This window comes from Syngnathus typhle, linkage group LG3, assembly GCF_033458585.1.
Source record: "Syngnathus typhle isolate RoL2023-S1 ecotype Sweden linkage group LG3, RoL_Styp_1.0, whole genome shotgun sequence".
Taxonomy (NCBI): Eukaryota; Metazoa; Chordata; class Actinopteri; order Syngnathiformes; family Syngnathidae; genus Syngnathus; species Syngnathus typhle.
In genome coordinates, this window is record NC_083740.1 from 4,132,782 (window position 1) to 4,146,010 (window position 13,229).

General features: G+C 41.0%; 2 protein-coding genes and 1 long non-coding RNA gene across 5 annotated transcripts; 2 read left to right on the top strand and 1 right to left on the bottom strand.

The window, feature by feature from the left end:
* Positions 1-459: 459 nt before the first annotated feature.
* On the bottom strand, positions 460-2,940 carry LOC133151628 (uncharacterized). Of its 2 annotated transcripts, none has more exons than XR_009713957.1 (4): positions 2,477-2,940; positions 2,201-2,369; positions 1,628-1,715; positions 460-1,118 (listed from the first exon to the last, which is right to left on the bottom strand). It is a non-coding gene; the product is annotated as an uncharacterized LOC133151628 (long non-coding RNA). The 2 variants fall into 2 exon arrangements; XR_009713956.1 differs by having other exon boundaries at positions 1,655-1,715; positions 2,477-2,937.
* Positions 2,941-6,601: 3,661 nt separating this feature from the next.
* Positions 6,602-10,769, top strand: LOC133151620 (obscurin-like). 2 transcript variants are annotated; one of them, XM_061274802.1, is made up of 5 exons: positions 6,602-7,511; positions 8,864-9,145; positions 9,438-9,695; positions 9,790-10,041; positions 10,262-10,769. In XM_061274802.1, exons 1-5 carry the CDS (start codon positions 7,454-7,456, stop codon positions 10,462-10,464), a joined length of 1,053 nt encoding a protein of 350 aa, XP_061130786.1. In that variant the 5' UTR covers positions 6,602-7,453; the 3' UTR covers positions 10,465-10,769. The 2 variants fall into 2 exon arrangements, with proteins under 2 accessions (XP_061130786.1, XP_061130785.1); XM_061274801.1 differs by lacking the exon at positions 6,602-7,511 and having other exon boundaries at positions 8,681-9,145.
* Positions 10,770-11,488: 719 nt separating this feature from the next.
* Positions 11,489-12,022, top strand: LOC133151049 (eukaryotic translation initiation factor 3 subunit B-like). Its single transcript, XM_061273784.1, has 2 exons — positions 11,489-11,661; positions 11,731-12,022. The coding sequence occupies exons 1-2, from the start codon at positions 11,489-11,491 to the stop codon at positions 12,020-12,022; spliced, it is 465 nt and encodes a 154-aa protein (XP_061129768.1).
* Positions 12,023-13,229: the final 1,207 nt, after the last annotated feature.

The following is a 13,229-nucleotide window of genomic DNA, read 5'->3' on the forward strand; positions in this document are numbered from 1 at the left end:
GCACTGACTCCAAATAAACCGGTCCTCCAATTCAACACAGAAGTAGAATTAAAGTCAGGGCATGGCATTTAAAAAAAAGTGACTGCCAGGATTTCGGGATTGGGGTGTGGAGTTTCTAACATTACTGTACATTGTGCTAATCGATGGCAAGTAATCATCTGACAAGGTTGTACGTAAAAAGAAAAGAAAAATAATGTGAATGTCTAAATGCTTCACAATTTATTTTTTAATTAATGAAAATTCCCCACCGATAGGCCGCCATATTTTGAGTATTCTTTTTTTAAATACCCTGTTGTTTTTTGAGTTCAACAATAAAAATATCACATCATCAAATTATTGAAATTTGTGGGGAAAAAATATAAAAAATAATGTGAATGTCTCAATGCTTCACAATTCATTTTTTAATCCATGAGAAATCTGACCCAAGGGTGCGCCCTCCCCCCCCCCCCTCCCTTTTGTAAATCCCTGATTGACATCATTATCAGCCATTTAGTTGATTTATGAACAGGAAAAAGCATTTCTAGCAAACCGCCCTGTGGTTCTGCCTTCGATCAAATGTAAGAAAATAAACGGCAAACTGCACACACACAAGTTGAAACCCACATGCTTAAAAATACATCATTCACTCATCTTTTCCAAGTAAATTGCAAGTCTGTACATTCAAAAAAATTCATGAGTCGGGTTAATTGTGAGTTGTACGTTAGGGAAAAGTCTGTCTTTTCAACAGTTCTGGACCAAAGGGCGTGGCGGGGGACATCGCGTGTGAGGGCGCCGTAATTACTCCCGTCTCTTGAGACACTACATACAATATGACGTGTTTTCCCGTCGTGATTGCCTGCAAGCTTTTGCTGGTGCACTTTGCAGCCTGTCACGCATACTTGTTATTTATGAGAAAAAAAACCTGACACGTGTGTTTGGGTGTCTGTGCACATTATTTTGCCCATCTGGCATTTCAGACCCACAGCTGCAGGGTTCAGGGTTTGGCTCATATCCGGTGCTGAGCTGGCAGTGGAGGGAGGGCTGTCAAAGGGTCTGAGGGTGTGCAAAGAGTCGCCACGCCACTCCCTTCCTGCTGTACTATTCCACGACTTCACTTGCACTCCAGAACTTTTTGTCTCCTGGCATCAGAAAAGGGGGTCTGTGTGTCAGTACTATACAGTGTGTGCTTTTCTTAACCCTTTAGAGCTAGAGGAAAACTCAAAACTTCAGCCCTCCACATGGTTTGAAATACTTTAGAAGAGATTTTTTTGTTTTAAAAAGTTTATAATAGTACGCATAAAGCCTTCACGGCAATTAGTTAAACATTAAATACTGGGTCAGATACAGTTAGCTGGATTAGCCATCTGGCAGTAGTCTAATAGCAACCCATTTGATATATCTGGATAAAGGAATTAATTAAAAGAATTATCTGTTCGTTCCATGCTATATAATATTTTGAATTCATTTTTACTTTTCATTTTTAATGCTATTCTTTTTAAAACACGCTGGGGTTGGTGTAAACTTGGTAATAACATTTTTTTTTAAATAAAACTAGCAAAGGCTCTAAAGCTCATACACTCATGGGTGTGTTTATAATAAGCAGTGCTGCCAGCAAGGGGTAATCCAGACATGTTAGAATCAGTGTCACCTTCAGGACTTTACTTCAAACACTCACTGGTCCACAACAGCCATTGTCCGCCGCAGCAGGAAAGGGGGCCATGTGAGAAATATTTTTGCTGTGAAAAATAAGAAACAGAACGTCTCAGTTCTGAATATAAAATGTGTAATACTCACAAAAGATGCTGATTAAATCGAATTAAAATGAACCAAACAGTTTTTGTCAACTTTTTCCTTCAATCTTCCTAAAACGGTAATAGTAGTTGTTCCTTGCAGAGGATAAAGAATACCTATGAGTAGGATATTATCATCTATCTACGTGTGCTGCTGCACCATATTTGTTGCGTTTTGTGGAACGACATTGCCACATAGCCTGTCATTCTACGGCATTTCTTGTTTCATGCTAGCATTAAGATAGTGGAGGTTATTCTCTTATTTGAATTTACTTCTTATATATGCCAAACTGGTGCGTGTTGGGAAGAGAGTTCATTCACCTGTTACCATACGGCGCTAGATGACCCACCACACGATTTCATTCGAGCGGGAGTGCTGAGCATGACTCATGGGATTTGTTTGCACATAGAACCCAAGTTGTAACACTCACCCCCGTCTTCGATCGATTCAATGCACGAGCGTGGGTGAAGTTGCTCCGTTTTTGCCCGCAGATGGATGCTGGCCTCAACAGAGCGGCTCAGGAACACACAGCTGTTTCTAATCGGTAACTCAGCACTGATGGTCGACCTACATTCTGCATCTTTGAACCCATGGCCCTTCTATGCACAGCCATGGGGGAAGGTAGAGAAGGGAGCAGGAAGAAAAACAAGAGGAAGGAGTAATGATAAAAAACATGCCAGAGTCAAGTATGTAATAAGTCGTGTACATTATTCACGTGTTGTTTTCTTTGCATGCTGTGCAGGTAGATGGCCGATCCAGGTTGCATGCTTAATAATAGAGCATGGTTCCTGTAAACGTTTCCACAGCCGCAAAGTACAGCTGTCTAAAAAAAAAAAACATCCTGACCATCAATTTTCTGTTGTTACATTTGGAGAGCCCCTTTTATTTTTCTTCCAAAATTGCTTTTCTTTGTCAACACCCATCCCTGCCATCCATCAAAATTTCATAAAGCTGTTTGCTGTCTGTATTTAAATGAGCAGCATCTTACTCGGGGTCCCCCAACAAACTGGCAAAGATGTGGGGGTTCCTTTCCAAAAATCCTGCAAAACAACTGGCGTTAGCTTTATGCGCTAACATTTGTTCACACTGTTTCGCAGAGTGGGCGGAATTTAAAATGGGTCACTGTGTCTCAGGACAAGCTGAGTATAAATGAAGAAGTGAAAAATACAGGAAACTGCAGAGAGTTGATCTTGGCACGGGATTACTAAAGACAATGTTTGACTAAAGTGGCACATGAGTTGAGAAAACTTTAGTCGAGCAGATTCGTCGTTGCATAACATTTTCACGCGGATAACAAAAGTCAATTTCGCGTGATACGGCTCCGTTAATGTTGGTTGTCATTTTTTTTGTGTGTGGTACTTTGTGGAAAGGTTTTGAGGACCGATCCCCTAAAAATATACAGGCAGGAACATTTGTAAATAAGGAGAATTTTTTGATTATTCTCTTTTCACGCAGCTTTTCTCTGCCGCAATATGTCTTCATTTTTCTTAGGAAACACAAACATATGGTTGCATTGTCCTGTGTTTTGTATGTTACACTCCGCTGTGGCGTTACATAAACAAAGTTTGAGGCTTTGAATTCACACGTTAAAAAGTGTGTCCATGAACTCCAACAAGACAGCAATGAGGAAATAGATCACAGACACGGTGGTCAGCTTTTTTGTGTGTCTGCTTATGCCTAAATTTCCTTTTTAGCAAAGACCTCGCCACAAAATCGTTGCACATGCTCACTTGGGATGCCCTCCTTCTTATATATATATGTTTTTTTGTTTTTTGTTAACTCATTCACTACCATTGACGGCTATAGACGTCAAAGATCCATTCCAACTAGCAGTGAATTAATTTACAACAGCAACATCTTGTTGGAATCTTTCCATTTTTCATGTTGTGCCTTCCAACATTTATTTGATTGTCCCTCTTTGTGATATGTTGCCTATTGACCTGATGTCAGCCGTTATGACTCCATGGGCACCATAATGATTGTAAACTTTTTACAGCAAGTACCTAGAGTGACAGTTTATTGTTTTATCATATGCCTTGTATATAAAACTAAGTAAATAAGGTCATCATAAGGTGATATATGAATGAAAGAATCGTCCATGTGACTATGGTTGACTTACAAGTGGTTTTTGTTTCAACATTTCCCCATTAAGGGAACGATGTAATGTTAATTCAGCTCAAGCTGTCAATATAAAACAATATGGATTGTAAAGTTAATGTGACACCATTTTGTTTTTGTTGTACAATACGATACAACTTTATTTTTATACACAGCAGCTGGATGTGTAACAAATATAATAATGAGACAACAACAAAAACAGTCAATTAAACCTCAAATACAGTATTACTGTTAAAATACAGTCGTAGAACTAAAACAATGGGAATGGTTTGTCAAACGAGTTTGGAAAATGGACGTTGGTCCACCTGACATTTGGTGTAAAACGGCAACGTGGTACGATGTGACGCCTTCTCAGCATTGGATGATTCACCTTCTGCTCGGCATTTGGAAATTGTAGGGAAGTTCAGTTGCGCTTTCCAGATGACGTCACTTGTTGAGACGTGTGACTGTAATTTTGACAGGCAGCTTTCAAAATACACGCAGACACATTTGTTTTTTTGCCGGTACAAGGACTTCTGTTTTGACAACGCTGTCAAAATGTGAGCTCTTTACCGTCCAATGTTTCATCAAACCATTTGTGTTTTGTCATCAGCTATAAATATGAATTTCGCGTGGGATATGTTGACAGTTTGAATGGATGATGGAGGGAACTGTATTTTGCAAACTTTGAATCCAATTATATCTCTTTTACGACAATACTGCACAATTAAAGGTGCATTATTGCCGTCATGTAGACGGCTGGCATCATGAGTTTCGTTATGACTTTCTGCTAAACTTGACGACAGTTTCTCGTGATAAGATTCAAAGAATACAAGAACGAGGAGAGGATTTCCGTTATCGCATAAAGGGCCGATTCTTTTGTCTCGAATTTCATTTCACTCCAGCTTTTTGTGGACAACATAAATGAAATGTTTATTAGCATTTTTTGAAGAATTTATTCGGTTTGGAAAAAAAAAAAAAAAACAACAACAACACGCACAGAAGCCCGCGGGCCATTAGTTGGTCATAGCTGTGTTAGACAGAGAGAGAGAGAGAAAAAAAAAAGGTCGTTAGAGGAGCTGCTTTGAAATTGAGCCCAAATATTTGAGCACGCCTCCAATTTACATGTTTCTTTCTTTGGCTTAGCATATTTTATTCTTATGAATCAACTGAAAATATGATGGTGACTTTACTAAGCACTATTTTTAAATTGTGTGCTGTGTGTGAAAGCACACGTTTGAGTGTGTTGCGTCGATGAGTCAGAGGAAGTTTTGACATATTGTGTCATTTAGGAGAGTGAGCAAACAAGCTTTTTGGGAAATTTACAGAAAATCTGATCATGGCATCATGGCAACACGCCTTAAATGGATTTTTTTTTCAACCCCATGTGAACGTTACAACTCACCAATTCCAGTTGAGCGCCCAGACATTCTCGATTATTATGTAGATCTCCTTTATAGGCGGAGGAACCTTTTTTTTTTTAAGTTGAAACGGACATAAGGAAGCAATAATTTCTTCCGTTCAACAACGAAAGCTAAAGATGAACAAAAAAACAAAAGTATATAATTGCATTATCTTTAATACATTTTTATTATGTGACTAAATGTATTTTTTTAGGGTTAAATGTCAATTTGAACCGATAGTTTGAGGTTAGACAATTATAAATAATTATATAATGCCATTTTTTTAAATATACATTCCAGTGTGAACATCTAGCAAACTGCTTTTATTTAAAAAAAAAAAAAAAAACAGCTTCATCTTGCTCATCTGGGTTTTCAAGTAGGAAAATAGCAAATACAGCATAAGGAAGATGTCTACACATAGAAAAGTGTACACAATAAATTAGAAAAACATGAAAAGAGACGGGGACAGGCAAAAGTGTACACCATAAGATAGGAAGTGCCGCTAATTTGAAAAGGGATCAATTTAGCTATATGTGCAGGTGTCCAACACAATGAAGTAGAATACGTGATTACTTTTATTTAATCAACTATAATACCGTGCTCTACTATATTAGGACTAGAGGCTTCATCCAAGGCCTGTATTTTGTTACCCTCTTATTAGGCACACTCACAAACTAATTAGAAATTTACTTGTAGACAGATAGAAATGCTTAGTTTTGATCGACACTCTAAAATGGGTATTAATTTAGCAATATGGCAATTACTGTATTGTGATTATTACGTCTTGATTTGCCTCTCTTAGTAAGTATGAGTAATTCAAATTTTAGAACTATATATGTAATATAATGCTTTCAGTATAGTTCACATGTACCGTAAATTAATTTATGTAAATCTAATCTTTTGCAGGGGAGAGTTCACTGGACACGATTAAAGAGAGAAAAGTGTGGTGGCATTAAAATCAATTCCACCAGCCAGGGCCTAATGTGACGTGAAGTTATGTTGCTATGGAAATGCCGCCATCTTGTGGATTGCGTAAGAAATGGCTGTCTCTGAGCGGTGTACAGACGTATCTACTCCACGTTTTAGTTCGCTTTGTTCTGTCAAACGGTGCAAGTACGTACACAAAGTACACACTTGCGTGGGGTGGGAAAAGCCAGGCTCACGCAGGTGCTTCAAATAGTTTGAGTTCAAAAAGTCAGTCTTTTTTTTTTTTTAGGTAACCGGCAATGGCATTTTGTAGCGGCACTAAAAAAACACACTTTTTTTATTATTATTATTATTATTATTATTATTATTATTATTATTATTATATACACACAAACAATAAAAAAACAATCCAGCATGAATATCAGTGGCGAGAACATAATTGTAATGAATCCCCACTCCAATATTGTTACAATAAAATATTTTTTTTCTGCCGTATTTGTTTCCAAATGATGGCCTGTGCATTGCTAACACGATTTTGGGCTTAAGATGTCCACATCTCACGAAAGAAAAACAAGCCATGCCACTAATGGTACGCAAGTGAACCCATAGAGGGTATTTCAGTGACGTTCCATTCCTTTATGGTCTTTGTGTGTGTCCACAATCGTCGTCATTGTGATTTTTTTTTTTTTTTTTAGTTATTTCTTAATTAGGTTGGATGTCTTTTTGGTCGCGACGATTTCTACTACTGCCACTAAAGGCACCACCGGGATAAGGGGCACTCGCATGTCGAGGAGACGGCTGTGTATCTGTTCAGTGGATTTGGAAAAGAATCGAAAAGACTTCTGAAAGGACAAAACGTGCCGCTTGTCGTGACTCGGAACCGCAACAGTTATGACATTGCGTAAAGACTTAAAGGAGACTAGCAGGTAGCTGTATGGCGTAAGACAAAGGGAGTTATGTAAGGTTAAGCGGCCGCTTTTGCGTACGTGTATCACGCACGCACGCACGCACGCACTCACGCACTCGTCATAAAGTTCCCAAATGCAGCCAATGAACGAGCAACAAATGTGCAAACTTTCGAAACGCCATTGAAGATGACGGCGATGAGAGCTTTATAGGAAGCTCGCTCGCTCGCTGAGTTTATTTCGGCTCGTTCTGTTCAGTGGATTCGCCTGCTCGCACCTCTTCACGCGGCTCCAGCAACAGCACCATCAGGTCCGTACGCTCCCTCCCTTCCTAGTCATCCTCGAAAGAAGATGAACTTCTCCAAGCTGCTGTGCTTGGTGCTCGTGTACAGCGAGCAATTTGGGCAAGGTAAGGCCGTTGAATTCAATTACGATGTTGCTAACCATTTTGCGCAAGCTTTTAGGCGCACGAATAAAACTGGACTTAGGAGACGACGCTTCTGTTGTTGTGTGGGCCTTGCTTTTTCTCTGCCACAGCACTTCACTTATACACTATAAAGAATAAATTCAGATTTTTGTAAACAAATTGAAATACATTTTGCATTTTCAAACAGAACATGGCGTTTTTTGAATCTAGATAACATGTTCCCTTGATTTCAAAGAAAGCCTATATTTTAAAAAATATATATGTATATATCAAAACCACCCATGGAAACTTTCATTGCAAACCATTAAGAATGAATTCCGATTTTTGTTTTAAACAACTAAAGGGATTCACATTATAAATTTTCCAACCAAACATGGCATTTTTTGAATATAGATTATTAAAATCTGTTACCTTGATTTCAAAGAAAGCCTATTTAAAAAATAAACATTTCAAACCACTCGTGGAAACTATCATTGCAAACGGTATATACACTGTAAAGAATAAATTCGGACCTTTTTTCAAACAATTAGAAGACATGGTTTTTAAGAAAGCCTTTTAAAAAAAAAAAATCAAAACGTGGAAACATTCTCATTGCAAATGCTATCATCTTTAAAGAATAAATTCAGATTTTTTTAAACAAAGGGAATCACATTTTGCATGTTCAAACTGAAGATAATCCAAATGTTACCTTGGTTTCAAAGAAGCCCTATTTAAAACAATACATTTAAAACCACTCATTGCAAACGGGCTACACTATAGAAAATAAATTCAGATTTTTTTTTAACAAAAAAAGGAATCAGTTTGCGTTCAAACAGCACATGTTTTTTTTTTCTCCCTTTAATCCAAAAGTTAATTTGGTTTCAAAGACAACCTATTTAAAACAAAACATTCATTGCAATCGGTATACACTATTTAGAATAGATTTAGAGATAGAAGGCTAATAATAGCATCTTGCATTTTCACACAGAACATGACGTTTTTCGTTCAAAACAAACATTGGCAACCACTCATGGTATAGAGTAAAAAATAATTCATTCAGAAAGCAAGGGAATCCCATTTTGCTTTTACAACAGAACTTGGTGGTGGGGAGGAGTAGAGATCATCGAAATATGTTCCCTTTGTTTAACATTTCAATAGAAAAGAAGACAAGACAGACACATTCAATTTGGATCCAGTGGTGTAACGTAAATAACAAAGACAACAATTGACAATGGCAAAATTAAGATTCAGAAATGAACATGGCAAGTAGCGTCTAACATGCTTTCCTCAAATGTGTACTTTGCACACAGACCACACCAGAGTGGGTGATACTTTGCCCTCTTCTGCTTTTCTAGTGCTGGCGGCCGGGACACCAGAATGCGAGGGCGACTCTACTAATGGCAAAACTGTGCAGTGCAGGGGCAAGACGGGCGAAGCGGTCAAATTGAAAGTCTCAGGCGCAGTTTCTGAGCCTGTCGTGTGGCATAAGGGACCAACGACTCTGGATATTGACGGCATCAAGTTGGTGAAGAGTGGTGCGAAAGACGCGGAACTGACGATCAATACCCTGGCACAAGCTGATGAGGCAGAGTACAAAGCCGAAAAGAGCTCACCAGAGCAAAAGTTCAACGTCCAAGGTTAGATGTTGCAAGACAGCCGCTGGCCGCACGAAAGCTTCTTGTGCCCCGTTTCCTTCGCATGTTTTAGGAATGTGGGGGGAAAAGGCACGCCCACAGGGACAACACGCACACACTCCACACAGGGAAACTCTCTTATGCTCAGGAGAAAAGTTGGAGAAAAATGTCCAAAATTTGACCAAAATAGCAAAAAATCTCGGCGGCCTTTTCAAAGGGTCCACTTAGCGCCACAGTCTTTGTTTGCTCCAATGTACTTTGCGAGTGAGTGATTCTGCTTTTCTTGTGCTGGCAGTGGTGGACTGCTTGGGTGGCATAACCACACCCGGCCTGTGCAAGGGCAGGAAGGGTGGCAGCATCAAATTGGGGCTCTCAGGCGGAACTGGCACCACATTCTCCTGGAAGAAGGGTAAGACGACCATTGGAGCCGGTCAAAAGTACGAAGGTCAAGTCAACAAGGCTATCCTGGAGATCAAGAACCTGGACGACGAAGACGAGAAAGAATTCATGGGCGGCCCCAGCGGCTCAGAAGATGAAAAGTTTTCCGTCCAAGGTTTGATGTTGCAGGAAAGCCGCTCGCCACGCAAAAGCTTCTTGTGCACCATTTCTTTCCCATTTGATCACTTGTGCCTTTCTTGTGCTCGCAGTGGCGCCAGTCTGCCAGGGCGACGATACGCCTTGCGTGGGCAAGGTGGGCAGAGACCTCGTATTGAAAGTCAAAGGCAAAGCTGACAAAGACGTCACCTGGACGAAGAACGGCAAGCCTGTTGATAAGAAATGCGTCAAAAGCGGAGAAAAAGACAGTGAGCTGACGATCCTGAACCTGGTAGCAGCCGACGTGGGAACCTACAAGGCCACCTACGGCGACAACACTGAGTCCTTCGCTGTCAGCATTCCGGGTGAGTTTGATGTTGCAGGACAATCCACTCACTGCTACGAGAGCTTTGATTGACCCGGAAACATTTTGCATTTCATTAGCAGTGGAAACCAACCAATAAGCAAGCCCATTCAGCAGCACGTTTTGTTTTACAAACCGCACTCGCAGTACTGCGCGCAAAAGTGTGCGGCAAGTTCAAACGTTGCCACTTGACCTTTTCCAATTGCCATTCTCCCATTCAGCTGGCGGCGGCACCAAAAACAACAAGGAGGACAACAACAGCGGCGGCGGCAGCAGCAGCAATAACACCAGCACTGACCAAGTCAATTTTGGCGACAGCAAGCCCAAGCCCGAGGACGGCAGCGGCGTCGGCGGCCTGTCCTACTCACCTGCTCTGCTGGTGACGGTCACCCTGGTGCATCTGCTGCTTCAGCTGGCCGCCTAGAAGACAGCAGCAAGCTGAAGGTGGAGGCAGAAAAAGCCAGCCGGCCGGCCGGCCAGCCAGCCCACCAGCCATTGATTGGTCTCTGCATGCATTCTACTACCATTGATTTGCCACCATAGGCGCATTTAGTCGTTGATTAAGCTTACATTTGCCACTGTAGGCGCATTTAGTTAAGTAAGTTTTGGCGCATTTAGTCATTGATTAAGCTCATGGAGTTAGATTTGCTTTTCCTTTGATTGTTTGAACTCAATGCTGCTCGATTGTTCTCTTTTTTTCCCCTATATTCAATAAAGTCATCAATCTTTGTTTTGAATGAGCTCATTCGCAAACGGCGGTTACATTTCGGGCTTTAATGAGTGGCGCGCACGCACACGTTGACTGTGTTGCACTGTGTTGCTGGTGTTTTTCTCTTCCCCAAAACTACATGCTTCATATTGCAACCACCATTAAAAGATTGATTGGCCCACGGCGCAAAAGTACCCCGGAAGGCCTCTGCCTGCGGATCGGTATTTAGTTTTTGGTGTATGTCCTACCTCTCCCTATTGTATCCCATGTTCGTTGAAAACCTACTGTATTTTTATTAGCTTTTTTTCCCACGTCAATGTGTATGTAAGTTAGCTTTTTTTCCCCACGTAAATATGTATGTGTGTGTTTGTGTGCACGCGCTCGCGTTTGAGGGTTAGATCTCGCGAGAAGAACATCTTATGGCGCTCACACCGCCTCAAGTCCGAATCCAGCAAGGCAAGCAGCCTCCCATCCCGAGCCCTCCCCACAAGGGCTGGAGAACGGTGGACAACGTCCCGCAGGTTGGCCCAGAGCGTTTAGAAAAGCTCAGAAATGTCATCCATAAAATCTTCTCCAAGTTTGGAAAGATCACCACCGAGTTCTACCCGGAGACCGATGGCACGACCAAAGGGTAGGACATCTCCTTTTTCTGATGACTGAAGAAGAGATGTATAATCGATGTATTTTTTCCACCAGTTACATCTTTTTGGAGTACTCACGAACCCACTTCTGTGTTTGGATGCTGCGCTGGACCGAGACATACGTGCGCTGGTCTCCCAAAGGCACCTACTTGGCCACCTTCCACCAAAGGCCTTGTGGGGCGGTGAGAAGTTCAAGCAGAAAACACTCCCTGTGTCGCTTTCAGTCAATTGGCCTGCTCGACAAGAAGAGCCTTAAGATCAGCGGAATCAAGGAAGGGTTTTTTCCTCCGCATGCTTTAAGCGTTCTCAAAATTCAAATTTTGTACGTCTGAACACACAGGGACTTCTCGTGGTCTCCGGGCGACAACATCCTCGCGTTCTGGGTGCCTGAGGACAAGGACATCCCGGCCAGGGTGACTCTGATGCAGCTGCCTTCCCGCCAGGAGATCCGAGTGCGCAACCTCTTTAACGTGGTGGACTGCAAGCTGTACTGGCAGAGGAATGGAGACTACCTGTGCGTGAAGGTGGACAGGACTCCCAAAGGGACACGCAGCGAAAGGGAACGGAACAAACCATACATGGGCTTGCTTTTTTCACAATCTGTCAATCAATCGGATACAATTTTTGTTTGATTTAGTCAAAAAAACAAAAAACAATTACTGTTTAATGATGACCATTGTTTTTCAACGTAAAAGCATATGTTTTTAAATCTTTTTGTTTTGATGAAATACAAAAGATACATCAATCTGCTTTCTCGAAGGATTGGCGAAATCTGACAATGATGACTTGCTTTACTGTATGTAAGTTGAAATGGCTTTTTTTTTTTTTTTTGTCCTATCCAGGGCGTGGTGACAAACTTTTTGGTCGAATATTTGTAGGGAAAAAAAAATATGTTGCAATTCTTTGGAAAATTGTCGGGGGAAAAAAATGTAAAAATTGAAGACTAGACTCATGTTTTTCTGCTTTCGGATTATTAAAAATGATCTCCATTGTTGTGTCTCTTGAAGTTGATCAAGAAAGATCTGAAGAAATACTCCAATATCTTTGAGCAGAAGGATCGTTTGAGCCAGTCCAAGGCTTCAAAGGTCTGTTTTTTTTATTTTATTTTTTTCATTTTGTCGAGACATTGGATGGATGGATGGATGGATGGATGGATGGATGGATGGATGGATGGATGGATGGATGGATGGATAGATTGGGTGGATGGATTGGGTGGATGGATGGATGGATGGATGGATGGATGGATGGATGGATGGGTGGGTGGATGGATGGATGGATGGATGGATGGATGGATGGATGGATGGATGGATGGATGGATGGATGGCTAGATAGATGGATAGATAGATAGATAGATAGATAGATAGATAGATAGATAGATAGATAGATAGATAGATAGATAGATAGATAGATAGATAGATAGATAGATAGATAGATAGATAGATAGATAGATAGATAGATAGATAGATAGATAGATAGATAGATAGATAGATAGATAGATAGATAGATAGATAGATAGATAGATAGATAGATAGATAGATAGATAGATATAAATGGTGAGTGATACATGGATTTATGGTTTTGAACTGTTGCTGGTAGCTCAGGCCAATCAAGTCGATCGCGGGGTGGGTGCATTTGCACTATGGCGGGGTTGCAGGAGGCATGACGTCACCCGCAACATCCGCGACCCTGGCACCAAAACAAAGAGGAAAAGAAAGACGAAAAAACAAACAAAGGGAGACCAAAATACATTTGCATCGCCACATGCAACGTCACTCGACGACAACGTCGTCTTGCAAGCCTCTTAAATCGGGGTCACACATCCTAAGGGGTGGGGTAATA

Excerpts from the sequence above, each read along its gene's own strand:
- LOC133151620 (XM_061274801.1), top strand. The coding sequence starts at position 8,800 with ATGTGTACTTTGCACACAGACCACACCAGAGTGGGTGATACTTTGCCC. Across the intron at positions 9,146-9,437 it reads GCAAAAGTTCAACGTCCAAG|TGGTGGACTGCTTGGGTGGC; the intron begins GTTAGATGTTGC and ends TTGTGCTGGCAG. Across the intron at positions 10,042-10,261 it reads CTTCGCTGTCAGCATTCCGG|CTGGCGGCGGCACCAAAAAC; the intron begins GTGAGTTTGATG and ends TCTCCCATTCAG.
- LOC133151049 (XM_061273784.1), top strand. The coding sequence starts at position 11,489 with ATGCTGCGCTGGACCGAGACATACGTGCGCTGGTCTCCCAAAGGCACC. Across the intron at positions 11,662-11,730 it reads CTTAAGATCAGCGGAATCAA|GGACTTCTCGTGGTCTCCGG; the intron begins GGAAGGGTTTTT and ends CTGAACACACAG.